The 27,979-nt window shown below is 39.0% G+C and overlaps 1 protein-coding gene across 2 annotated transcripts; it reads left to right on the top strand.

The window, feature by feature from the left end:
* The first annotated feature begins 284 nt into the window (after positions 1–284).
* On the top strand, positions 285–21,961 carry LOC111143549 (deoxynucleotidyltransferase terminal interacting protein 2). Of its 2 annotated transcripts, XR_002640334.1 has the most exons (8): positions 285–403; positions 1,613–3,258; positions 5,050–5,188; positions 7,239–7,334; positions 9,319–9,483; positions 10,909–11,018; positions 19,262–19,510; positions 19,877–21,961. XR_002640334.1 is itself a non-coding variant. In XM_022497375.1 (7 exons), exons 1-7 carry the CDS (start codon positions 332–334, stop codon positions 19,353–19,355), a joined length of 2,322 nt encoding a protein of 773 aa, XP_022353083.1. In that variant the 5' UTR covers positions 285–331; the 3' UTR covers positions 19,356–21,961. The 2 variants fall into 2 exon arrangements, 1 of the variants encoding a protein (XP_022353083.1); XM_022497375.1 differs by having other exon boundaries at positions 19,262–21,961.
* The last annotated feature ends 6,018 nt before the right edge of the window (positions 21,962–27,979 follow it).

The raw sequence follows: 27,979 nt of genomic DNA, 5'->3' as shown, positions 1-27,979 counted from the left end.
AAACGCCTCCTTCAGTCACACCCATGACTACATTAAGACCAAATATATAAGAGGATGGTTAAAGTTGGAAAGAAGATGCTTTTTTTCCAATTGGTTTGTGTGAAACTGGGACGAGGGCCCTCCATCACTCCGCCGCCCTCACGACTCTCCCTGCCAGAGCCAATGCATCTGACTTTCCACCGCACTGGAGTGAAGGCTAGAAACCGTGGCTTTGGGAACGAGATTCTCGTTAGTTCCGGGATCCTCGCTGGAAATGCGAGCGAGACGCTTCTTTGACGCATTTCCGGGGCGCCGGAACAGAGGCAGCCCGGGGTGGCCGCGAGCCGGGAGGATGGTGGTGACCAGGTCCGGGAGGTCTCAGGCCACGATCCAAGCCACGTTGGCTAAAAACTCCCAGCAGAAGGTAGGAGATCTCAGGGCGGTCTCATTTCTGCCGCTGCTTCTTCACAGAGCGGCGCTTATTTAGGGTGGTAGGGCGGCGGGAAGGGCCGGAACTTGTCGCGCGCGCTGCCGTGTCAGACCTGTGCTAACCCCGTAGCTTCCTTTCGGTCCTCGCTACGGTTGTTTAAGACAGTCCTTAGCCTGAGGGCGCCTGGGGGACTCAGTGGATTAAAGCCTCTGCCTTCGGCTCGGGTCATGATCCCGGGGTCCTGATATCGAGATCCTCATCGGGCTCTCTGCTCGGCAGGGAGCCTGCTTTCCCTCTCCCCTTCCCCCCCCCCACCCCCCCCCCCCGCCTCTCTGCCTACTTGTGCTCTCTGTCTGCCAAATAAATAAAATCTTTAAAAAAAAAAAAAAAGAGAGAGAGACAGTCCTTAACTTGGAACAGAGAGGTCAGGTAACTTGCTCTGGGTAGTTCTCCTTTGTAATGGCAGGTGCACAGCTGAGGCCTTCTAACCTGTTAAAACCGTACGAAGGAGGTTTAATTTCGGCTACCAAGTGTGAGTCTAATTATAATTAGCAGGATTGGAGAGAAGGTTACTGTTGTCACGTGGGGAGCTGGTAGTGGCCCCACAGCATTTTATTCTGGAGTGAGGAAGGATGCAGTGACGCCTCCTGGTGGCTATCAATGGCTATAGCCGTCCGTTGGCTCTGATTCTGCGACAGGGAATAAAACGTTAATTCATTTATGTATGTAAAGGTAAGGGCAGCGACTGATTCCGTTGGTGTGTGTGTTCCTAAGCACATCTGTGCTCAGAGTTAATACTTCGTTTCTTATCTCTTCCCCTGACTGCGTATCAGAATGCAGGTCCACCTAGCGTATTTGGTATGTGATACTTCTGTGCAGAAAATTTTCAATTAGTTGTTTTGCTCCCTAAAATTATATCTATGTCTTGGGCGTGGCTAGTGAGGCAGGGTCCTGCAAATGCACAGTCAGATCCAGTATCTTTTTTGTTTTTATTGTTAAAAATCATGAGTACTGGGTGGTTGTGAGGCAGGGACTTGCAAATGTAGTGTTAGATCCATATTTAGTGTTTAAGTTTTGTTTTTTTCCTTTTAAATGGGTGCTGGTGAGTTTTTTAGTACCCTTTTAAAATGTGTTCATTTTACACAGTATATTTATTCTGGCTCAGTCCTACCTAAATCACAGTGTATTTATTCTGGCTTACAGAATTCTGCTAAAAGAATTCATGCACATCCAAAAAGCAGAAAGGAATGTCTACCTGTTGACCCAACTACTACTGAATCACAAACCACTAGGAAACAAAGTCCAGTCTCTAGAACTCCTAAAACCAGAGAGAGAAAGAGTGGAACTACAGTCTCATTATCTGAAATGAACAAACCATCTGTTGATGGAGAGACCTCTGAAGCAGAGTCCAGTTGTTCTTCTGTGTATGAGTGCCAGGATCCCATTTTAAGAGTAACTAGGAGGCGACAGATCTTAGTTGCATGTACCCCAGTGTCCAGTGTTCGAAAAAGGCTTAAAATAACTCCAGTAAATCAGTCTCATATTGAAGAAGACGATGGTGACTCTGAAGCTGAATCACATGCTTCAGGTATTTCTAGAATTGTGCCGCCTGCAATAACTACAAATACCAGACGAAGTAAGGCTAAATCTGTAAGAGACCAAAGCCAAGAATTATATGAAGAAACTATTTCTGATGCTGAGGCATCATACTCAGACATTTCTTCATTTTCTGGAGTTGCAACTCTGAGAACGAGAAGTATGCAGAAGAAATTACACACACAAACTGAGGAGAAAGGTACTGATACTGTACCAGAAAATGAAAAGCAAATCATAAATACGACTATGAATTCAGAGGATTCAGATACCAGACAAACACCTTGTTTACCAGCAAGATCTCTTTCTCAGATAAATAAGCCAAATTTCTGTAAAAATGAAATGTGTGAAGACTTCGATGATGATTCCTTCTGCAGAAATTCAGAAAAAAAACGAACAGTGCAAAAACGCCAATGTTTTAATATAAGAGAGAAGGAAAAGGCCAATGTTGCACCTCTCAAAGAAATCACAAAGCAGAATTGTAAGAATTTAGATGAAGAAGCCAAGGGAATAGTAGATGAGGAAAAAGAAGTAAGTAAGAAAAATTCTCAGTTGGAGAGCCTTTCTGAACCTCAGGACACTGGCATTCAGCTGTTAGTTTCTCAAAGGCATTCAACTCCCCGAAATAATAAGACCACGTCAGAGCCCTCAAGTCTGAACTGTGAGGCTATAATAAAATCATTAGCTCAAACATTTGCAGTGGTAGAAGTGGACAGATGGAATGAAGAGAGAAAGAATACCATAAAAACAAGTGACTTAACAGAATTTGGTGATGGTGATAGAGATGAAGAAGAGTGCACCGTTACAGGTATCAGCGAAGATAGGAATGAAGGAAGGGACGTAGATTCTGAGTGTGAAAACAGACTATTCAAGTCTGAGCTCCACACATCGCTGGACAAAGATGATTCTGTTTTATTAGTTCTCAGCAGTGACGAAAGCCAGCAGTCTGAAAATAGTGAGAATGAAGAGGACACTGTGTGTTTTGTCGAAAATAATGGTCAAAAGGAGTCTTTAAATGGAGAATCAGAAAATATGTCATGTGACCATGCATTATTTGTAATTGACAAAACTCCTGGATTGAGTACTGATAAACATTTTTACTTGGATGAGGGAGACAAGGCAAGTGAAGTTGCCACTGAGGAAAAAAAAGAGGAGGAAGAGGATGAAAAAAGTGAAGAACCATCAGACCATGACACAAACAAAGATAGTGAGTTTAGTGATGAAGACGACTTACTAAATAGCACAAAGTCTAAACTGTAAGTTTTTCCTTTCTTTTTAAAAGTAAGTTTTTGACACATATTTCAAGTGGCTGATTACCATAAAAATATAAAATATTAGAGAACATGGAAATTGGGGCGCCTGGGTGGCTCCGTGGGTTAAGCCTCTGCCTTCAGCTCAGGTCATGATTTCAGGGTCCTGGGATCAAGCCTCGTAAAGGGCTCTCTGCTCAGCAGGGAGCCTGCTTTCTCCTCTCTCTCTCTCCCTGCCCCTCTGCCTACTTGTGATCTCTCTCTGTCAAATAAATAAAATCTTTTAAAAAAGAAAGAAAACTTGGAAATTGAGAAAACTACTGCCTCACGTTCTTTATGGAAGAACTCTTTTATCCAGCATATCCCTAGTCTGTGGGTGCCTTTGTTAGTCATATTTCTCCCACCAGTGATCTATTCAAAATCATCTGTTAAAATTTTCCTGCATGATTGTTAAAGGCAACATAAAAAGGAAGGAAAGGAATTTTTATCTTTTCTCTATGCTAATTGTAGAGTTGAAAAATAGGGAAAAGGTGGAGAAAAATAATCCTATAATCCTGTCTAGCACCCATTAAAAAATACTGACTTTGGGACTATTTCTTTAGTTTCTTTTTTTCTGTTTTCAATTTGTTTTTCTTAGGCACAGGGCTCTGGTGGCCCTGTATCTAGTGGAAATACATCCTTGGCAAGAGTCTATACATTAACAGATGAGCAGTTTTCACTCTAAGCCAATGAAATAAATCTCTGAGGCCAGCCTCAAGCATACTTATTTTTTTTTTTTAAGATTTTGTTTATTCATTTGACAGACAGAGATCACAAGTAGGCAGAGAGGCAGGCAGAGAGAGAGAGAGGAGGAAGCAGGCTCCCTGCAGAGCAGAGAGCCCGATGTGGGGCTCGATCCCAGGACACTGGGATCATGACCTGAGCCGAAGGCAGAGGCTTTAACCCACTGAGCCACCCAGGTGCCCCAAGCATACTTATTTTTTAAAAGGCACACTGTTCCCCGGGATAATTCTAATGTATTTTTAGGGTTGAGAATCACTGCTAAACCACTGCAGTAGAATGATTTCACTTTCCAGTAGAGACTGATCAAAGCCTTCAACTGCTCAGTTTAAATAATTAGGGAAGAAAGTAACTATATTTGCTTATAAAAAGGACCTTCCAGTAATATAAAAGTAGAAATTCTTACTATATAAATATAACAGGAGCCCAGACCCAACTGGTTTGGTAGATGTGGGGTATGACTTCTGTATTTTTTAAAATCTCCAGTGAGAAATAGAGATGTTCACTGCTGTTTAAAACTCACTGATTTAGAAGCACTACCAAATACCCTTATTCATCCAGAAAACCATTCTAAGCTTGGATAACCGGGAAGTTCAGAACCTGTCTTTCTCATTGGTTTTAGAGATAGAGGTTATGTATGTTTGTTGACTCACCACCTGTATATGAAGTTGAGCTGAATTGCCAGATGTATCTCCTCTTCTCTGCAGTTCTTTTCTTTAGGAAGTCTACTGACATATAGTCTTAATCCTCTTTAAGTTAATCTGAGGAATAAATTTTGATATGTTCCCAAAAAACTTACTCATTATTTATCCTGGAATTTTCTTCTAAATGATTTTATTAGATTTAAAACGTGTTTCAGGTTTTCAGAAACTCCATTGTAAAAATAAGATTTCCTTTTTTTTTTTTTGTCATTGGCAGTAAAAGGGTAGAAGAAAAAAGTGATTTTTAAAAAGAACAGTCTCACTTGCTTCCATTTTGATGTGATTACTTGATCTTTAAGTGATCATTCTCTTTCAGTCTGAAGTTGACAAGCAGCAGCATAGACCCTGGTATGAGTATCAAGCAGTTGGGTGGTTTGTATATTAATTTCAATGCGGACAAACTACAGTCGAAGAAGAGAACCCTAACACAGATCAAGGAGAAAAAGAAAAATGAGGTAAGTTACATACAGTGTCCTGTTGGGTTTTCATAGAACTAACCGATCACTTCTAGACGTAATTAGTTCTTGGTAAGAGACTAATTTTCCTGCAGTGAAACCATGTTAGCCTGCTGTGCTCTTCTTTTCCCCTCAAAGTCCTAGCTATAAAAGATAACACTTGAAAAATAATCAGTACAGGGTCAGCATTCCTCTTGCACCTACCAGTTATCTTAGGGGATGTGTTTTCTTCTCTTTTCTTGCTGCATTTTTAGTTCATAACAGTTCTGGATGCTGTTGAGAATCTGAAAACTGTGGATGCTACTTCCCCCCCAACCAGGAAAAATATACATGTGCACATATGCATAAAATTGTACATATAATTTCAGAAGGGAATTACAGGGTAGGTAACCTCATCCAAACCCTCGGCTTAAGTCACATGGCATGACTTCCCCAAATCTGCATTCTCTAGCCTTCCTGTCCCTCCAGGTCTTCAAATCCTCTTGTGCCTGTTGACTGTTTATTGAGATGTGCTCAGCCACTTGACCTCCCTAATTGCCATCGTTCACTTCCCTGCCTGAACCAGCTACTTCTTTAGTATTCTCAGAGCTGGTTAACGATGCCAAACTCTTTTCCTTTTGCAGTCCATCACTGACCTACCTTTCCGGTAGAGGCTGATCAAAGCTGAATCAAGCAGATGCTGCTGCTTACATACTCTACTTAGTTCCCTCCTTTTCACCCCACTGTCACTGGCTAGTGCGGGGCTTTATTTCTCATCTAGAATTCTGCGGTAACCTCCTTACTCTTTTCTCCAAGCCATCCTCTATACTTTTGATAGATTTCTATTTTTAAAAACAAAAAAGGTACCTGGCTGGCTCAGTCCGAAGAGCATGCGACTCTTGGATCTCTAGGTTGTGAGTTAGAGCCCCAGGTTGGGGGTAGATGCTACTTCAAAATGAAACGAAACACAAACCTGACTATGATATTCTCCTGTTTAAGTCCGTCAGAACATTCAAGGTGCTTCTGTTCCTTCAGCTCTGTCCTCTCCACCACCTTCTCTGCACACTTGTGATTATTTCTCTCAAATTCCAAAATATATCACTTCAGGTTTGACAGGTACTGCTAAATTGCCTTTCATTCAAGTAATGTTAAGTCCTACCACAGTTAATCCGTGCTCTTTTTCTTTACATTGCGACCAGCACTGGGTATTATATTTTTGTTTGTTGTTATTGGTGCCTCGTGGCTGTTTTCATTTGTTGTTGATCATCTTTTTGTGTATTTATTAGCTACATGTAAGTATTCTGTGGAAGATGCCTATACTTTTGGGGGTTCTTTTTTATTTTTAACTGATGGATTTTTGGAATTTTACAGAACATAATCACAAGTGTGCAGAGATTATGTTTACAGTGTTCAACAGATAAAGGTTTGGAGACTTAAAACTAAATGTTAGAAGAAGAATGTTAGTGCATAACAGCTATTAAAAAGAATGAAGTTGATCTGTGTATGAATTGATATTGAAAGAAAATCTAAGACTATTGAATTGCAAAAAGCAGATTTATCCGGATAGATGTATAAGTTTAATCAAATCTGTTTCATTGTACATATTAGTAATAGAGTCTTCTCAGATCAGAAGCTGTTTTACCAACATCAAAAGAACTTATTAAAGACTAGTTAGAGTTGTTTGTTTTCAGAGATTTCAAGAGCCATTACGGTATTTGTTCCTGTTGACTTTATTTTCCAGTTGTTTGGCTGGTTGTAAGCCAATAAATACAGGTTAGACACATTAATGTATATCTGATACATGCTGATTCGGTTTAGAAAAAGAAATGTAAGATGAATGAAGTTTCCTAAAATAATCCCTCAGTTTGCCTTCTAAAGCATTTTTATTATAATATAATTTACAAACTTAAGGACCAAAACAACTTCGCAGTGGTATGGTTGTGCATAAAGAGGGTTAATATATTTGGAGTAGTCTTCAGTGTGGGAGATATTTCTCTTATAAGACAAAAAATGTTGGAAAAAATTATAATATTTTGATATTATTTTAAAAACCACTTTAATATTTTTACAGCTTTTGCAGAAAGCCATTATTACTCCTGATTTTGAAAAAAACTACTGTGTCCCACCATACAGTGAATCAAAGCATCAACTTCAGAAAAAACGCAGAGTAAGTATAGTGACACTCATTATTTAGATTATTGAGGTGCATTTGACTGTATACATTCAGCTTATACAACATAGTTGTGTAATTTAAAAATATGTATTTTCAGGGCACCTGATTAGCTCATTTGGTAAAGCATGTGACTCTTGATCTTAGGGTTTTGAGTTCTAGCCCCACGTTGGGTATAGAGATTACTTTAAAAAATAAAAATTTTTAAAAATAGTAAAAATAAATTCTTAAAAAAATACATATTTGTGGGCGCCTGGGTGGCTCAGTGGGTTAAAGCCTCTGCCTTCAGCTCAGGTCATGATCTCAGGGTCCTGGGATCGAGGCCTGCATCGGGCTCTCTGCTCAGCAGAGAGCCTGCTTCCCCCTCTCTCTCTGCCTGCCTCTCTGCTTGCTTGTGATCTCTCTCTCTCTGTCAAATAAATAAATAAAATCTTAAAAAAAAAAAATTTGTAAAGAAAGATACCACAAATTTAAGGGTCCAGAAAATGAAGTTCCATAAACACTTTTTTTTTTAAAGATTTTATTTATTTATTTGAGAGACAAAGTGAGCAAGAGAGGGAACACAACGGGGGGACCGGGAGAGGGAGAAGCAGGCTTCCTGCAGAGCAGGAAACCTGATGTGGGGCTTGGTCCCAGGACCCTGGGATCATGACCTGAGCCGAAGGCAGGTGCTTAACCAAGTGAGCGACCCAGGTGCCCCCATAACATGGTTTATATAGATTTTCATAAAGTGCACCAAGTGGTGCACATAGAGGACAGCTCCCCCCTCCCTTTCTTAAAAACAAGTGACAGCAAGCATATAAGGTCCTTGTCCACACTTGGCTTATAGTACTCTTCACCAAGAGCTAAGAGCTCTGTTTCAGGCCTTTGTAGGGAGCTTAACATAGCCACCTAAAAACCTGGGTGTCTGTAGTCTGCCCAGTGAGAGGGTAGGAAACTTTTTTTATTTTTAAAGTTGGGAGTTGGTTCCGTCTGCCATTTCAAATAATAATTGTAAAGAAGTTATCAAGAGAGTTTGAGGGAAATTTGAAGGTGGTGCCCCAGTAATGTATCATCACTAATATGGAGCATGCTGGCACATGATTGACACTCCATAATGTTGTATGAATGATTTAAAAGTAAGTAACTAACTTGCTAGGAGTTTCCCAAAAAATAGAACTTTTTTTTAAATTTTAGAAATAATACAGATTTCTGGACTTGTTGGAGTGACTTTGAGTCACCTTGGTGACTGAATAAAATTATTAATATTTACATATAAGCTCCAGAAGTGAAAAATTTTTTATACATTATCTCTTGTGTAGGCTATATTGCCCAATAAAAATTGAAGCTGTATATTGTTCTCCCAGGAAGTCAGCAGTTTTTTGTTTGTTTTTTTTTTAAGATTTTATTTATTTTACTTGAGAGGGATAGAGCACAAGCTGGGGGAGCTTAACTGGCTGAGCCACCCAGGCGCCCCTGCAAGTCACTATGTAACTTGCCCCTGCAGGTTACTAAGATTAAAAAAAAAATTTTAAGGAGCTCTCATTTATGAAACTGATAATACTATGCCTAATTTACCAAAGAAAACACTGTGATATAATTTCTTTTATGAAAGTGAATCGGGGGGCACCTGGGTGGCTCAGTGGGTTAAAGCCTCTGCCTTCGGCTTAGGTCATGATCCCAGGGTCCTGGTATCGAGCCCCACATCGGGCTCTCTGCTCATCGGGGAGTCTGCTTCCCCTTCTTTCTCTCTGCCTGCCTCTCTGCCTACTTGTGATCTCTGTCTGTCAAATAAATATATAAAATCTTTTAAAAAATAAATAAATAAATAAAAAAGAAAAAGGTGAATCTGGAGACTAATACATTCTGTTAAGTAACCTCATTTGTTTTTAATTCTTGAAGTTTTTTGTATATATTAATTTTGAAGGGAATGAGGTATAGTTTATACATTGCTTATTAACGTTAGAATTCTGTTTAATTATTTTTGAAATCTGAATTTCAGAAAGAACGACAGAAAACAGCAGGTGATGGCTGGTTTGGTATGAAAGCTCCAGAATTGACAGATGAGTTAAAAAATGATCTCAAAGCACTGAAGATGAGAGCTAGCATGGACCCAAAAAGATTTTATAAGAAAAATGATAGGGATGGCTTCCCCAAGTACTTCCAGGTATGAATAAACAATGATGGCAGTGATGTTCTGTAGATTTTAGTTTGGAAAGCACTGTAGTGTTCTTTGTGTTTACTCTTAACATAGGTGAATATTTATAGTGCACATCTGCTTGGGCTGTATAATAATGAGCAAAACCCAATTCAGACAACCTTATGGCCACCAGCTTGTAATGGCGTTCCATAGAGAGGGGAGGTGTTGCAGATGGTAACTAAGTTTCCAGGTCATACCTCTAAAAGTTTTGGAACCTCTAAGTTGGGTATACCATATATGAATAGTATTAGCCTAACAGCAAGAATCCTTACATGATGGAAGAAGAAATAGGGAATCATTTGCACCATACTCTTCTCCAGATAGGAGGGCATCCCCAGGCAAATGCTGAAAATAAGTTAAAAGTTGGTTTCCAAAGTGTTTCCAGATGAAAAATTCAGTTGATTCCCCCTCTTGTGGCTGTCAGCTTCATTCTGTTCCTTCTTCTCACTTACTTAATTACTCTAATAGTCATTCACCTCCAGGTCTCCTCCCCTTCTAGTCCATCCTCCACATTGTAGCCAGTTACCTGTTGTTTTTTTTTTTTAAAGGCAGTCTGTTCATGATACACCTCTGCTCAGTGATATCACAGGTAACATTCAATAATACCTTCAGTGATTCTTTATGACCCATAGGGTAGAGTCTGAACGGTCTGCACTCAGACCAGCTCCCCAGCTCTTCTGTCACATTGCCCTCTTACGCTCCAACACACTTGGAGGGAACCTTGACCTCCCTTAGGTAGATTTGGTCACTTTCTTTTTTTTTAGGGCATCTATAGTGTTTTGCTCAGCATAATAATTATTTTACACTTTAATCTTTTAGTTACTTGTCTGTGGATTTTTCTTAAGACTATGGGCTTCTTGTTGGCAGGGACCAGATATTCTTTGTCTTTATTTCCCAAACACTTAGCACAGTACTTGGCACATGGTGGACCTGGCACATGGTGGACACCGAATGTTTGAACAAATGCAGAGTGGTTCCTAAGAAAGTTCTAAGAAAGAAAGTTCTCACCTAGGAGATCAAATAGGTGTGGAGTAGAGTTTATGTATCAATTTTATTAAATTGGGAAACTAAAAAAAGAATTGATATTCTCTGTCCTACTTTTCTAGTTACACTATTCATCAAGAATTTACTGTCCTGCCTAGCACTAAATTATATAAGAGGATTTTTGGCTTTACTATAAATTCTAATGAAATGTCATTGTAGGAGCCAGTGCCAGTTGAAGAGGTGACTTATTTTTGTTTTAAAAAATGGCAAAACTAACTTTATGTTGGTATCATTTAAGTTGGGTTTTTTGTTCTTTGCTATAAATATACTTTGTTAGAGCTACCCTGAAATATGAAAGCAACTTAGCGTTCAAGTATTGCATGACTCATTTCTATCAATCGCTCATAGATTGGAACCATTGTTGACAATCCAGCTGACTTCTACCATTCACGAATTCCCAAAAAACAAAGGAAGAGAACTATTGTGGAAGAATTGCTGGCTGATTCTGAGTTCAGAAGGTAAAGGAATTTATGTCTTACTTTGTATTATGTATGTTTTCCTTTAGAATATACATAAACTTTAAATCTTCAGGTAATTTTTAAATGATTTTAGCACAGTGTCTCAACAGCACTATTTACATTTTGGATGGGATAATTCTTTATTAGGGAGAACTGTCCTCTATCCATTAGGTGCCAGTAGCACCCCATTCCCAATTTGTGACAAAAATGACTGCCGAGGGGCGCCTGGGTGGCTCAGTCAGTTAAGCGCCTGCCTTTGGCTCAGGTCATGATCTCAGGGTCCTGGGATTGAGCCCCGCATCAGGCTCTCTGCTCAGCAGGAAGTCTGCTTCTCCCTCTCCCTCTGCCTGCTGCTCTGCCTGCTTGTGCTCTGTCTCTCTGTCAAATAAATAAATTAAATCTTTAAAAAAAAAAAATGACTGCTGACATTTCTAGATATCCGCTGAGGGGCATAAGCATTCTCAGTTTAGAACCACTGCTTTAGATGGAAGCTTGAAAACATTTGACTGATAATAGGAGAATGAGCCTGCAAAGGAGACTAGGAAAGAGTGGCTAAGAGGCTATTAAGAAAACCAGGATGGCTAGTATCACAGAAGTCAAGGAAGGAGAATGTTTTGAGCAGATACAAACAAACTAGAGGGGGTAATTAACAGGAATAAATGCTGCTGGGAGATCAAACTGGGTGATGGGCATTAAGGAGAGCCGGTGACGTAATGAGTACTGGGTATTACATACAACTGACGAATCACTAAGCTCTACCTCTGAAACTAGTTATACATACTGTGTTAATTAATTGAATTTAAATAAAATTAAATTTAAAAAAAGAAAACTAAAACTTCTTTGGATATACATGGAGGTCAAAACATTCTTGCTGGGAGTTTTAAGGGAGCGACGAGGAGGAAACCAGACTAGAGAGGATTGGAGAGTTAGTTGAAAATGAAGAAATGGAGACAATTCTTTGAAGTTTGAGAAGAGGGGCACCTGGGTGGCTCAGTGGGTTAAAGCCTCTGCCTTCGGCTCAGGTCATGATCCCAGGGTTCTGGGATCGAGCCCCGAGTTGGGCTCTCTGCTTGGCGGGGAGCCTGCTTCCCTTCCTCCCTTTCTGCCTGCCTCTCTGCCTACTTGTGATCTCTGTCTGTGAAATGAACAAATAAAATCTTTAAAAAAAAAGAAAAAGAAAAAGAAATGAAGTTTGAGAAGAGGGAGAGGGGCAAGGCTAGTAGTGGCTGTGGAGTTAGAGGATTTTTTTTTTTTTTTTAAGATGGGAGCATTTGGGAATATGTTTAAATGTCCTTGAAGCAGCTATGTATATATTACAGGAGATTTAAAAGCATCTTCATATAGAAACCCTTGTGGAACTTCAAGAGTAGTTTAATAGCAAAAGTGAAAAGATTATAAAGGTTTTAAAAACTTTGTCAGCATGGAAAACAAATTTAACACAAATGTTTTGTAAGCTATTTATAATTAGTATGGGTAATGGTAAAAATTTTAGAAATAAGCTATCTTCTTTCCTTACTTATTACTCTTTCCTTGGAAATCTCATCCCCTACAGGGCTTTAATTATAATCTTATACTCTTGGCTTCCAAATGCAGTATGTCTAATCCAGATCGCTCCTGAGTCTAGACCCAAATATCCTGAGTCTAGACCCACATATCCAGCTACTGCACCCTTCCAGTACAAGCTAGTCCTGTCCCAGTGCTCTGTATCTCATGACTAATAGTATCACTAATCACCCATTAACAAGACACCTCCTCCTCCAGTCCACATTCATTCTGTCAGTCTCCTGTTTTCCTGTCTCAAGCCTGTTTTTTTCTCCATCCCCACACAGGCATGGTGCAAGCTGAGTAAGTCTTTGTTTACTAAGTGTTAACCGTATGTTCTGGTTAAAAATTGACCTGTATTCCGTAATCTTGAGGATAGTAGTCTCAGAAATCACAGCAGTGCTGATAGTGCTTTCACTAAAAAATAATGATGTGAGGAAGTTGGGGGTGTAAACTAGAAATTTTGTAGAATGAAACTGGTAAAATTGTGAATTAGAGGTAGTGTTCTTAGTTCATTGTTCCCCTACTTCAGTCACTGAGTATCATTTTCACAATGTTTGCATTATGTGTGTGCTGCCTGCTTTATTTTAAAAAGAAACTTTATATTGCCTACTGTAAATGGGTTTGTTGGCTTACAATTTTTGTAATGTGCATGAAGATAAATACATTGCTTAAAGTGAATATTGTCTGTCACCTAAATTTATGTATCAGACTATGTGAAACACTGTACTAGCCCATCTCCTTGGAATGTTTTAATTCTTTCTGCAACATTCTCTTTAAGAGGTTTCTGGCCTCTGAACAAACACTTTGGGATAGGGAAATTCAGTAAACATACTAATGTGTCCTGTGTTCATTAGTAGGAATGCCTTGGAACAGAAGTAGTAAGTGTAATATACTGGAGAAAACGCGATTTTCTGTGTTGTATGTGGTTTTTGGTTTTGTTTGTTGAGGTATAGTTGACTTACAGTGTTTCATTAGTTCCAGGTATGCAATGTGATTTGACAATTCTCTGCATTATAAAATGCTCACTACTACAAGCATAATCACCATCTGTCACCATACAGTGTTGTTGTAATAGTATTGTATAAGGTGTTGTCTATGCTGTGTTTTTCACCTCCATGACTTATTTTATATCTGGAAGTTTGTACCTCTTTATTCCCTTCATCTCTTTCACCCAGCCCCCACCTCTGGCAACCACAGTTTATTCTCGGTCTCTCTCTGAGGAATCTCCATACTGTTTTGGCACAACCATCGTAGTTGTGCCAAATTATATTCCCACCAACAAAAGCATAAGGGTTCCTTTTTCTCCACATCCTCACTAACACTTGTTACTACTTTTGATACTAGGCATTCTGACTATTTAAGAGTCTGTTTTTTGTTTGTTCATCTGCTTTTTTAGATTCCATTTATAAGTGAAATCATATTGTCTTTCTCTGTGTGACTTACCTCACTTAATATCCTCTAGGTCCATCCATGTTGCCCTGAATAGCAAGATTTCATTCTTTTATATGGCTCAGTAATATTCCAGTGTGTGTGTCTGTCTGTCTGTATATGTCTGTCTCACATCATCTTTATTCATTCACCTATCGATGGGACACTTGGGTTGTTTCTAAATCTTGGCTATTGTAAATAATGCTGCAGTGCATGTATCTTTTTGAGTTAGTGTTTTTGTTTTATTTGGGTAAATACCAGGTAATGGAATTACTAAGTCATAGGGTATTCTTGTTATTGATTTTTTTGAGGAACCTCCATACTGTTTTCAACAGTGGGTACACCAGTTTACATTCCTACAAAGAGTACATGAAAGTTCCCAACTTTTCTCCAAATCCTTGCCAACATTTGTTACTACTTGTATTTTTGATACCAGCCATTCTGACTGGTATGATGTGATGTCGCACTGTAATTTTGATTTGCATTTGCCTTGTGATTAGTGATGTGGAACATCTTTTCATGTGTGTGTTGCCCTTTTCTGTATGTCTCTGGGGAAACACTCGGGCCCTCTGACTGTTTTTTAATCAGACTGTTTGGGATTTTTGTTTTTGTTTTTGTTTTTGTTTTGATGTGAGTTGTGTAAGTTACTTACATATTTTGGATAGTAACTCCTTATCAGATTATCATTTGCACATATATCTTCTCCCATTCAGTGGGTTGCCTTTTTGTTTTATTGGTTTCCTTTGCTCTGCAAAAACTCTTTTTTGCAAGTAGTGTAGTCCCACTTGTTTATTTTTACTTTTGTTTCCCTTGCCTGGAGAGACATACCTATCAATATTTTGCTAAGACTTACATTCCAAGAGATTGGTGCCTATGTTTTCTTTTAGGAGTTTTACTGTTTTAGGTCTCACATTTTGGTCTTTAATCCATTTTGATTTTTGCATATGGTGTAAGAAAGTGGTCCAGTTTCATTCCTTTGCATGTAGCTATCCTGTTTTCCCAACACCATTTATTAAAAAGACTATTTTTCTCCATTGTATATTCTTGCCTCCATTGTCATAGATTAATTGGCCATATAAGTGTGTGTTTCTTTCTGGGCTGTCTTCTGTTCCACTTACCTGTTTTTATACCAGTACCTTACTGTTTTGATTACTGTAACTTTGTAGTATATCTTGAAATCTGGGATTGTGATACTTCCAGCTTTGTTATTCTTTCTTAAGATTGCTTTGGCTATTTGAGGTCTTTTATGGTTTTGTATAAATTTTAGGATTATTTGTTCCAGCTCTACAAAAAAATGATATTGTGATATTTCGTTAGGAATTGCATGGAATCTCTATATTGCATTAGGTACTATGGACATTTTAAGAGTATTAATTCTTCCAATCCATGAGCTTGATATCTTTCCATTTGTATGTGTTGTCTTCAATTTTTTTCATCAGTGTCTTACAGCTATCAGAGTACAGGTCTTTCAGTCTCCTTGGTTAAATTTATTCCTAGGTATTTTATTTTTTTCTGGTACAGTTGTAAATGGATTGTTTTCTTAACTTCTCTGCTACTTTGTTATTAGTGTATAGAAATACAGCATTTCTGTATTAATTTTGTATCCTACAGCTTAACTGAATTCATTTATTCTGATATAGTTTTTGGCAGGGTCTTCCGGGTTTTCTCATTGTAGTGTCATGTCATCTGTAAATAGTGACAGTTTTACTTCTTCCTTCCCAATTTGGATGCCTTTTATTTTTCTTATTTAATTGCTGCATCTAGGACTTCTGGTACTGTATTGAGTAAAAGCAGTGAGAATGGACATTCTCGTTTTGTTCCTAATCTTAGAGGGAAAGCTATTGGTTTTTCACCATTACGACGTTAGTTGTTTATTTTTCGTATGTGGCCTTTACTGTGTTGAGGTATGTTTCTTCTAAACCCACTTTGTTGAGAATTTTTAAATCATGAGTGGATGTTGTACTTTGACTTTTCTTTAAAGGGGGTGGCACAGAGGGAGAGAAAGAAAGAATCCTAAGCAGGCTTCATGCCCAGCAGGGAGCCCAACGTAGAGCTTGATCTCGCTACCCTATGATCATAACCTGAGCCAAAGAGTCCAATGCTTAACCAACTGAGCCACCCAGGCACCCCAACAAATGTTTTTTGATTTGTGGTTGGTTTTTTTTTGAGATGATCATAGGGTTTTATTCTTTTTCTTGTCAATGTACATTGATTTACAAATATTTTACTGCTCTTGCATGTGTAGATTAAATCCCAGTTGATCATGGTAAATTATGTTTTCAATGTATTGTTGGTTTGCTGATATTTTTTTTTTAAAGATTTTATTTATTTATTTGACAAACAGATCACAAGTAGATAGAATGGCCGGCAGAGAGAGAGAGAGAGAAGGAAGCAGGCTCCCTGCTGAGCAGAGAGCTTGATGTGGGGCTCGATCCCAGGACCCTGGGTGGGATCATGACCTGAGCGGAAGGCAGAGGCTTTAACCCACTGAGCCACCTAGGTGCCTCATGTTTGCTGATATTTTATTGAGATTTTTGCACCTGTATTCATCAGGCATATTGACCTGTAGGGTTTTTTTTTTTTTTTTTTTTTGCAGTGTCTTTGGCATCAGTATTAGAGAAATGCTGGCCTCATAAATGAATTTGGAAGTTTTCCTTCGTTTTCTATTGTTTTGGAATAGTTTGAAAAGAATAGGTATTAACTCCTCTTTTAAATGTTTGGTGGAATTCAGCTATGAATCCATCTGGTCTTGAATTTTGTTGGGAGTCTTTTGATTACTGATTCAGTTTTGTTAATAGTAATGGATCTCAAGTTTTCTATTTCTTCCTGATTTAGTCTTAGAAGATTGTCCATTTCTAGCAACTCAGTTTTTTTCTAGGTTGTCCCAATTTGTTGGCATATACTTTTTCATAGTATTCTCTTGTAAATCTTTGTATTCCTGTGGCATCTTCTAATTCTTCATTTCTGATTTTGAGTTCTCTTTTTTCTTGATGAGTCTGGCTTTTTCTAAAATTTTTTTGAGTTTTTGTTGTTGATGTTTGTTTAAGATTTTATTTATTTATTTGTCAGAGAGAGAGAGAGCACAAACAGGCAGCGTGGCAGGCAGAGGCAGAAAGAGAAGCAGGCTCCCCGTTAAGCAAGGAGACTAATGTGGGACTCGATCCCAGGATCCTGGGATCATGACCTGAGCCGAAGACAGCAGCTTAACTGACTGAGCCACCCAGGCATCCCTGGCTTTTTTGTTTTTTAGTTTCTATTTTATTTCTGCCTTAATCTCACTTTTTCCATTCTTCTACCAACTTTGGGCTTTGTTCTTTTCTAGTTCCTTTAGGTGTAAGGCTAGATTGTTTGAAGTTTTTCTTGTTTATTGAGGTAGGCCTGTATCACTGTAAACTTCTCAGATCCATTTTTGCTACATCCCAGAATTGACCATTTTCATTTTCATTTGTCTTCATTTATTTTTATTTTTTTTATTTATTTTTTTTTTTGCTTTCCTTTTTGATTTCTTCACTGACCCTTCGGTTTTTTAGTAGTATGTTGTTTAGCTTCCATTTTTTTATGTTTTTTTTTCCTTATAATTTATTTTGTTTCATATCATTCTTTAGAAAAAATGCTTGGTATAATTTCAGTCTTCTTAAATTTATTGAGACTTGTTTTGTGGGCTAGCATGTGGTCTGTCCTGGAGAATGTTCCATGTGCACTTGAAAAAAATGTGTATATATTCTGTTGTTTTTGAACTGAACATTCTCTACGTATCTGTTAAGTCCAGCTCATCCAATGTGTCATCAAAAGCCATTGTTTCCTGGTTGATTTTCTGTTTGGATGACCCATCTATTGATGTAAATGGGGCGTTAAAGTGCCCTACTGTTGTTTTACTGTCTGCTTCTCCCTTCATGTCTGTTAATTTTTGCTTTTTTTAGAAGCTTCTATGTTGGATGCATAGAAATTTACTGTTGTTATATCCTCATTTGAACTCTTTATTATATAATGCCATTCTGTGTATCTTGCTATAGTTTTTGTTTAAAGTCTGCTTTGCCTGATGAAAGTATTGCTAATTGGCGTTTTTCCCCACTGCATTTGCATGGAATATCTCCTTCACTTTCAGTTTATATGTGTCTTTAAGCTTGAAGCGAACCTCTTGTAGGCACCATATAGATGAGTCTTGTTTTTGATTCAGTCAGTCCCCTGTGTCTTTTGATTAGAGCATTTAGTCTCTTTACATTTAAAATAATTGCTGTTAGGTCTGTAGTTAACTGCCATTTTAATAGTTTTCTGGTTGTTTTTGTAGTTTTTCTCTGTCCTTCTCTTGCTCTCTTCCCTTGGGGTTGATGGCTTTCTTTAGTATTATGTTTGGATTACTCTTTATTTTTTATGTATCTATTATGGTTTTTGATTTGTGGTCACCATTGGATTCATATGTAACATCCCATGTGACAGCAGTCTGTTACTTTGTTGTCACTTAAGTTCGAACACATTTGATTTGGTTTTGTTTCATTTTCAATGTAATCTTAGGTTTGTTAGAATGTGTAAATTGTGCTGGGTTCTTGTAGGATTGAGTGAGCTGTTAAATTGTAAAAGGCTTAAATAGCTTGTTTTAAAGAGAGTGTCAGCTAATCCTGAGCTTTAGTAATAACAGGTTCACATAACACAGTTAAAGTGGTCAGAACAGTTTTATAAAGTTAAAGAATTCTTAATTTTTCCGAATCAAACTACTGGTGAGCCCTTCTTTTGAACATCTGTGGACTACATTTATCAATATTTACCATAATGGCAGTTAAAATTAAGAAACTTTAAAAATATTTGTTGATTCCTTTTAAAATAAAATATCCCATTACACATTGACATTTTCATGAACAAAACAAAAATGAGCTAGTGCAAATCTCTCTAATATCTAGCTTAAAGATAATTAGAGCCTCATACCTGCTTCTGCATCAGTCTGTTTTTACATTTTCATCCTACAAAAGTCTTTAAAGCATTTGATGTCATCTGGTAACTGGATATGGTACATGGTCCTCTAGTGGTTGAAAGTTTTCAAAAGCCCTCTCTTATAGTTGCCATTTTTTTCCCTCACTAAACTACAGGCTCTGTGAGGGTGGGGGCTATGGCTGTCTGGTTTTACTGCTCAGTCCCCTAACTCCAAATATGGTTCCACATGGTGGAATTTAGTACAAATATGCTAAGATAGTGAAAATGCAAATAATTTTTTGAGATTTAGAAGTTACACCACCTCATCACCACCCCTATTACATTAACTTCTGTTTTCTTTTTAGATATAACCGAAGGAAGTACTCAGAGATCATGGCTGAAAAAGCAGCAAATGCAGCAGGAAAGAAGTTTCGAAAGAAGAAGAAATTTCGCAATTAAGATTCAGCAATCAAGCCACAGTATTTTATATCTCCCTTTATTTACTCAAGATGTTTTGAAAATTAACAAAATCACACAAATTAATATAGATGGCCCTGTTTGAAAAAAAGTTGACTTGAGGGAGAATCGACACATATCCCTTGGGGTAAAAACAGGTGTGTCTACGAAAGACCCACCCATGCTTAGACCTTTTGAGGGAGAAAAAGGAAAACCTCGACCATTTTAAGATGAATACCATTTTTGTAAAGTTTCAGCACTTGGTTATTTAAAGAAAATTGAATTAAAAACATTTAGAAAGTATAGCTTGTTAACATATACAGAAAGCTTTAGAATTACATGATCAAAACTAAACAATACTGTAGCACATGTGTGCATTTTGTGTGCGTGTGTGTTTTTGTGTGTAGGGGAGACGGTATACCAGAAATGCTGTGTGTGTGTGTGTGTGTGTGTGTGTGTGTGTGTGTCTGTAGGTGTAGGTAGAAGGGAGATGGTATACCAGAAATGCCCTTTTCTAATTTCAGGTCCAGAAAATTGGTGAACCTGGGATACAGAAACCTGCTTGTTGTAAGCATAAAAGTTGTAGTTGAAGCCAAAGTATTCTTGGAGGAAATTTGTGTTAGTATATGACACAAGAAATGAAGCTATATAAAAAGGACTTAAGGTAAAGAAGACTTCCTAGAAAGTTCGGGTTAAGGGTGGACAAAGCAAGAGAACGGTTATCTTTAGCAGTTGAAATAGGAAAGATTAATTTTATTCAGAGTCAGTGTTGTGTTCCAGGTGAACTAGGCATAAATAAGATAATTTTAACTTGGCCAGAAATAATTTTAAAGTGGCTCAGTTTATTTCATCTCCAATAGTAGTACACATCCTGACTGATCTATTTGTGGTACCTAAGGAGTATTGGCAATTTCTCATAACGCATTTTAGTGGGTTCTTCCTTTCATGTCATTGTATATGGAACCTCTATTTTCCCAGCAAACCGCTTGGGATTTCAGTAAATTTAAAATTTCGCATTTTGTATTTATTTTTTGGGATCATAACCAGCCTAGTAATAGAACTGACTGTGACATTCATAGGTGAAGTTAGGCAAATATCTATACCTGTTCTCTTTTACAGAAAAACTTTTATTCCAAGAATATTAAGTTTTGCCTTCTGGGTAAAATAAGGACCAGCTATGAAAGAATTAAATACCAAAACAAGAAGTAACAGTTAGTTTACCCTTTACACATTCTTCCAGAAGGAGTCATTGTTCTCAGAACACTGCTTCGACTCATGCTACTCTGCCGTAAGAACACTCAAAATTGTTAATCATTTGGTATGATCCCTATACACAGAAAGTTTGAGGACTTTACCCAGTTTTTCTCAGGGTCAAGGTGTGGATCAACTTCTTACCTACCATATGATTTTGGGGATGGTTTCTGACTCATGAATGCTACTGTAGGTTGAATTATTTGGTACCTGAAAACTGCAGCCGTGACATATTTCTGATGTTACAGTTCATATTACAAGTAAAACAACATTAGTGACTTATAATCTTTGCCACACAAAAAGCAGCATTAGTGTTTTCTGGATTAGAAGGCAGTGCCAAGGAAAGAGAACTGAGCCTAAGCACTAAGTCCAGCTCTGTCCTTAAGCCACCTTAGGTGTATGTGTTTTGAGTATTTACTTTTAGTTACATTTTAACATGCTCTCTTTTGTCTCCAGATTCATTTTTAATTTTATTTCATTATATTCATTTTTGTAAGCCACTTAAATAACTTGGAACAAGATAGAGTTTTTAACAATTACAAAGTACTTAGTGTAATAAGCTGAAATAATTTAACTAAAAATCATTTAAAGTCACCTCTACTAATGTTTATTTTAAGGAACTGAAACTGGTAATACAGCATCTTCATCTCAAATGTGATCTTCAGAAATTTTAAGTCTTCAAAACTAAAGGGTATCAAAATATAATTACAGGTAAAGGTCAGAAGGTGGTCTTAGTGTTCCCAGTCTTCTATAAATATCTGGAAATTTGAATAACGGATGTATTTTCCTTGGTTTTTTAAGCAAAGCAGTTCTGATGAGAAGCAGGTTTTAGTGACTTTGGCTTGTGTCACTAAAGGTTACTCACTGGGACTCATCTAAGGCTTCCTGACTAGGAGAAGGTACCCTGACTCCTCAACTGAGAAGCATTACAAAGCATACAGAGTGCTGACATGGTAGAGTGTGCGGACAGAAGAAGGGCCTTCAAAATACCCTAAGAGCGCGAAAGATTTCTGAAACACCCCATCTTGCTGCACAGTGCCTTTAAGACCATTTACTAGAAATTCCTATAACACAACTAGTTTGTTAAGTGAGGAAATGAGGGAGAGGAAAAGGAGGGTGGAAGAAATCAGATGGAACCAGGGTGAAATCAGTAAAATGATTCTGTGAAACTGAGTATAACAGTTGGTAAAGGTGGGCTCTGAGCTTCCTAGTATCCGACACAAAAATCAGTTCTGTGATAAAACCTAACTGTTTTAGAGAAACCCCATTATTCCTTATTATTAAGACCTGAGAAACTTCTCATGGATCCCCATAACAAGGATGTCTGTTGAGAGGCCTTAACTTGGCTGCCCAGAGTTCAATACAATCTTTTAAATAATTTTTTTTTTAGATTTTATTTGACAGATCACAAGGAAGCAGAGAGGCAAGGCAGAGGGCAGGGGAAGCAGGCTCCCTGCTGAGCAGAGAGCCTGATGTGGGCTCGATCCCAGGACCTTGAGATCATAACCTGAGCCAAAGGCAGAGGCTTCACCCACTGAGCCACCCAGATGCCCCTGGAGTTCAATATAACTTTAAATAACTGGAATAAACTTAGGGGATCCCACTCTTAGTAAGTTACAAGAAAACATTTAATGACAAAAATGTTCATAATCATTTCTGAGGTATATACATTTTCAGTTCAATCTCTCCGTCACTGACAACTATTGTTCAGAGTGATTACCAGAACATTTTATTGAAAGTTTTCAGTGAAGTCTTCATTAAGATCTTTCAGAAAATCAGGGTTGAAACAAAAATGCTTTCTAATAAGCATCTGGCCAATTGAGATGTAAAATGCAGGTCTTTTATGATTACACAGCTAAAAGTGAGGAAGAAGTGTTTCTAATTTTAAAAGTGAAGAAATAACACTTCCAATTATTAACAATCCCAAGAAGCAGGGTTAGTAGCATGACCTGTAATTAAATGTAATAGCAGATCAGTGTTTTATCAAAGAAATGAAACCTCGGTATGAACTTAAATGTGAAGTTAGGTAACAGTCTCAAGAGGTCCTGAAGTGGAAAAAAGGTCTCAGTAAATCTTAACATGAATGATGAGGAAGGCAAAATTATTTTAGGTAGAGGTGATGGGTGGTGGACAGTAGATGTTTCAGTTATTAGTGCATAACAAGTTATCCCCAAAACTCTGACTCAGAAGCACCACCATGTTCTTACATATCCTGATTGGCGGGCCAGGGCTTGGCTGGGTGGCTTGTACTCTACAGGGTATCAGATGAGGTCACTCGGTGACTCCGCTAGTAGGGGAATTGATCTGGAAGGTTCAAGACACTTACCTAACATGCTTAGCACCTTGTAATGTTCTTTTAAAAATAGGAGGACATGTGAAATTTTTCCTCAGAATAGCACAGAACTGCTATAAAACCAAAAGACCCACATACTTTGTGTGGCACTGAGGCTCTGGACTGGTTAAGTGGACTGAATGCATAGTCATTTAGGAAATTCTACTTTTCACCCACCTCCTTCCTTGTCCTAAAGGAGAAGGAGTTGCTAACAAGATTGAAGTGAGCCCAAGATACTGGGCTCTGTTTTTACAAATGAAGAGAGTTGCTGTATTAACAGGTCAGAAAACATGTGCTGTCACTTCGTGTTAGGGTGCAGGCCTGTCATCCTCTCTTCCAAAGAAGGTGGGAAGGTGGACTTGGGGCTTTCCTGAGCCACACTTTTTCTACTAAAGGTAAGGGATGATGAGGAAATAAGTTGTTCATCGCAACTTAGGTGAGAAGTCATGCAGTCGGGGGTCTCTTCCAGCTATGAGCAGAGTAGTGCCTTCTTCCTCAGGACTCTTAATAGTTACAACCAGAACTGCAAAAGAGGGACTGGTAGGGGCACCTGGGTGGCTCAGTGGGTTAAAGCCTTTGCCTTCAGCTCAGGTCATAATCCCAGGGTCCTGGGATCGAGCCCCACATCGGGCTCTCTGCTCAGCGGGAGCCTGCTTCCCTTCCTCTCTCTGCCTGCCTCTCTGCCTACTTGTGATCTCTGTCAAATAAATAAATAAAATCTTAAAAAAAAAAAAAAAAAAGAGGGACTGGTAAGGCTCAGGCACCAAATCCTGACTTCAAACTCCATGCAACATACTGAAATTCTGAGGTCTTGTTCCTTAGGTGTTTTCCAGATCTTTTTTAAAACGACAGGAAAGAAATATGTGCTTATAGTCATCTGTGTGAACAGAAATGTATGCAGCTTTGTTCAGTCTCTCTCATTCCTTCCTACACCTACCCAAGCCCCATAACTCAGGGAAGTTCAGAAGAGTAACATATTAAAGTAGAAGTACAGACAAGACACATTGTAGTTAACTAGACTTTTTCTATATCTTAAAGTCTGTGTATTATCAGCAAGACTTATTTTTTCCTTAAATGTATATGTGCGCATATGTACACACATACATGCAAAAACAGCAGTGAGATGATGAGTATGTCATAGCTTACTTCTGGAATGTGAAGTTCATTAAAACCTTGGCTAATTTATCTACAATCTGCCCTTCCAGCCAAAGCTGCCATTTCTCCCCACTTCAGCTTCACAACAGGTCATCTCAGCTGCCTCAATGTGGAGGAGACCAGCTATCAAAGTGACATGAAAGGGTACTAAACAACTGGGCCAGTGCCTTCTCCATGCTTTGGTGATTGCAACTGCTGCCCTTTTTATATATTTTACCTTTAGAGAGATTCTTGGTTTTCCCTATAGTGAAATCACTATCCTGATTCAATGAAAAACATGTCAATCAAGATGACCCTACAGTTCCTCAGTCTCAAATTCAATGTCATCAATTCCAGTTACCCTCATTTCCACTCGACTTCAGCCAATTGCTATCATTGCCTTAGATTTGTTACTTGAAACTTCAAAGGTCAAGATTCTGAACTCTCAGGGTACCCCAATCTGTTAGCCTTCCCTTTTATTTTTTTTTTTAAAGATTTGATTTATTCCACAGAGATAAAGAGAACAAGTGGGAGGAGGGGCAAGGGAAGAAGCAGACCCCCTGCTGAGCAGGGGCCTGGGCGGGGAAGGGGGGTTGTATCTGGATCCCAGCACCCTGGGATCAAGACCTGAGCCAAAGGCAGATGCTTAACCAACTAAGCCACCCAGGTGCCTAGCCTTCCTTCCAATCCAGCCTTGGCTGCACTTTGGAATTACCTGAAGTGGCTTCAATAATATGGATGCCTGGGCCCCACCCCCAGAGATTGTGAAGTCCTGATCTCAAGCATTGCACCTGCTCTTACTCTCCCAATCCTCCACCCATCAGGATACATTTTCCTCCTAACCAGTCTGGACCCAATCAGTCAGACATCTCAAAAAATTCTTTGTGGGGCACCTGGGTGGCTCAGTGGGTTAAAGCCTCTGCCTTCAGCTCAGGTCATGATCTCGGGGTCCTGGGATCGAGCCCCGCATCCGGGCTCTCTGCTCAGCGGGGAGCCTGCTTCCCTCTCTCTCTCTCTCTCTCTCTCTCTCTCTCTCTGCCTACTTGTGATCTCTCTCTCTCTCTGTCAAACAAATAAAATCTTAAAAAAAAAAAAAAAATTCTTTGTATCCCATGGTCTCTCTGTTCTCTACTTTTTTCTGTTACTGTCACCTGCCAGGCCCGGCCAGGGAAACACCCACTATTTCTTAAATGTCCAGATTACTGAGCTTTGGGAAACTATCATAAGCTACAGGATCTTCGGCTGGGCTTTCACTGCTGCTCCACAGTTCTTTTATTCAATTCTGATTACTTTCCACCAAATTCATTCGTCTGAAAGCCAGCCAGTCACCACAAAATTGAGTGTTAAAAACTATTTAAGCATCAGGGTACACCAGTGAAGAAGACGTAGCCCCTGAACCCACATTCACTTACCAACTAGCTTCCCAGTAAGGCACTGACCCAAGACAGGATGGCAGGAGAGGGGACAAGTAGGGTATTTCTGTCCGGCTTTAGATTGGGTTGGGGCTCTGCCATTTCCCAGTCTCCACCAGGCAGCCCTCTGCCACTGAATGGCCCAGGCTTCTGGGTTCTGGTAACACCATCTCCTCCCAAAGACCCTGTGGCACTAAGGGTGACTGAGGTTTCCTACTTTTCCAATCTCTGGGTTGCCACACTTTTAGCGCTTCCATCACCATCAATAAAGAATCCCCTTTATTAAATTCCTTAGAGCAATGCATTTTTCTGCCTGGACCCAACTGATACACGTCAGCCAAACCAAACTAGTTGATATGGAGTTTTCAGTCAGTGAGCATACACTGAGTTCTAGGCATGCCAGCCACTCTGCCAGATATAGTGAGTTTTTTTTACCTTTTATATCTGTTCACATGGTTAACCCCACCTAAAATATCCCTTGCTTCTTTCCCACCTAACAAAACACATGACCTTTCAAACTGATAAGAAGCCAGTATTCTGAGCATCTACTCTGTGCAAGGCACGCTGCTGGGGGTATGTCCCAGGCATCACAGAATTGATAGTCAACATTTCTTCATAAAATGTTTTATCAGATTTTCTCTACTGATGTGTACACTCTTGAAATTCCCATTTGAGTGCTTTTTTTTTTTAAATTGTATTTAACAAACACCTATGTAGCACTTACTACTAGGCACTGTTCTAAGAACTTACAAATATAGCGGGTATTTTTTATATAGCAGGTTTTTATGTAACTGTTTATGCATGTATGTATCTATGAGACATACATATATAACAACTCAGGTAACCTTAGGTAAACCTAAGTAGGTGCTACTATTATCCTCATTTTATAAGTGAAGAACAAGAGGCACAGAGAATAACCTGCCTAAGGTCACAGAGCTAGTAATAACTCACACTTTTATTTTAACCTTGCATTTTGGCTATCTGCATACCTGTTTCCACATCACCAGCAAAAACTGCTGAACTTTTCCCCTTTCTTTGCCAGTTACAGATGTGATTTTTACCTGGGAATGTGGCTACCTGGAAAAAAAAAAAAAAAGCTATGATTCTCACCTTCCCATGGGATGTAAATGAAAGCGGTATGTCTGGTTTCTGGGAAGTGTCCCTCAGAGGAGGGTGAGCTTGAAGTGGGGCTCTGTCCCTTTCTCTTCTTCCCACTAACTAGGATGTTGACCTGATGGCAGGGGAGGAGCAGTCTTCTGGTATATCAGGTAAAAAAGCTTCATTTTAAGATGAAAGAATAAAAAGGAGCCTAGATCTCATCTCTCATGACCAAGTAGTTGCCAAAGCCTGAACTTTCACATGAGTAAGAAATCTCCATCTGGTCGAATCCATTATTTTGAATTCCCTGCTACCAAAGCCAATCCTAATCAGTGGGATAATCAATGCATGGCTCCCTGTCCCCCACACTAGGGTGAACTCTTGAAAATGCACTCTTGTCTCTCTCACCTTTGTATTTCTTTCCAATGTGGTTCTTTGAACAAAGCTAATACTCAAAAGTATATATCCAATTGAGGACGAATGAGATTATAAAATATTTTTAAAATAGTGATGGATGTAGAAAGCCCCGGGTCAGGTGGAAGCTGGAATGTAATCACTCCTGGCCTTTGGTCCTTTGAGTGTGTTTGGACCACGGGCAGCAATATAGGAGCGTCTCCCTGCCCTGGGGCAACTCCCTCTTTGTCAATACCTTCCTGAATCCTGGGAATGTGAGGCAGAGCTGTAAAAGAGCCCAAAGAAAACAGATCTTCCACAACTAACGCCTTTAATTGTCCCTTCATCTTCATGCTTTTATCCCTGCCCTCTTCCTACCTGCCTCCAAAGAGCAGATGTTTTCCCATCACTCCTCGGCTAATCTTTTCACCTTACTCCCATAACATCTTTGCATCTTAATTTTCTCATCTCTAAAATGGGGATAATTATTATTTAGTAGGACTTGGGGAATAATTAAATGGCAAGGGCTAACTAAACTTGTTGGTATCTAGAAAAATGTTATAGGTTTCGCTTTTCCTCTTGACTCTCTTTCTCTAGACGCAACTTGCTTGGTCAAGTAGAATACTTTCTTCTTGTTCTCTTCCTACCTCTCCTGCTGCCTTTTCCTAGACTCTGAAAAACTCATTCTTGCCTATCCCTCAAATGTCTGTGCTCTGGGTTTCTCCAGACCACCTCCCTAGTTCCAGCCTCCACCATTTTCTTACCTGGACATCTCCACCTGCCCTGAATTGATCTCCCAGCTTCCAGTCCTGTTCTCCTCCCACCAGGCATCCACACTATAGCCTGAGCGGGGCTGGAAGGCACATATCTAAGCTCAGTGCTGCCTCCCCAAAAGCAATTCACAGTCCTTAACATGTACAAGAACTTCAGGACATGCTACTTGCTAAAACCACTATAAAGAGAGATTTTGCTTACATTTCTCCACTTTTAACGAGGGGATCTCCTAA

The sequence above is a fragment of the Enhydra lutris genome, unplaced genomic scaffold (genome assembly GCF_002288905.1).
Source record: "Enhydra lutris kenyoni isolate GAN:26980312 unplaced genomic scaffold, ASM228890v2 scaffoldscaffold9, whole genome shotgun sequence".
Lineage (NCBI taxonomy): Eukaryota > Metazoa > Chordata > Mammalia > Carnivora > Mustelidae > Enhydra > Enhydra lutris.
Note: the sequence above shows the minus strand (reverse complement) of the source record. Positions and strands in the feature narration are given on the sequence as shown.

Coding starts and splice junctions, on each gene's coding strand:
- LOC111143549 (XM_022497375.1), top strand. CDS start 332: ATGGTGGTGACCAGGTCCGGGAGGTCTCAGGCCACGATCCAAGCCACG. Junction 3,259..5,049: donor AATAGCACAAAGTCTAAACT/GTAAGTTTTTCC, acceptor ATTCTCTTTCAG/TCTGAAGTTGACAAGCAGCA. Junction 11,019..19,261: donor GCTGATTCTGAGTTCAGAAG/GTAAAGGAATTT, acceptor TTTTCTTTTTAG/ATATAACCGAAGGAAGTACT.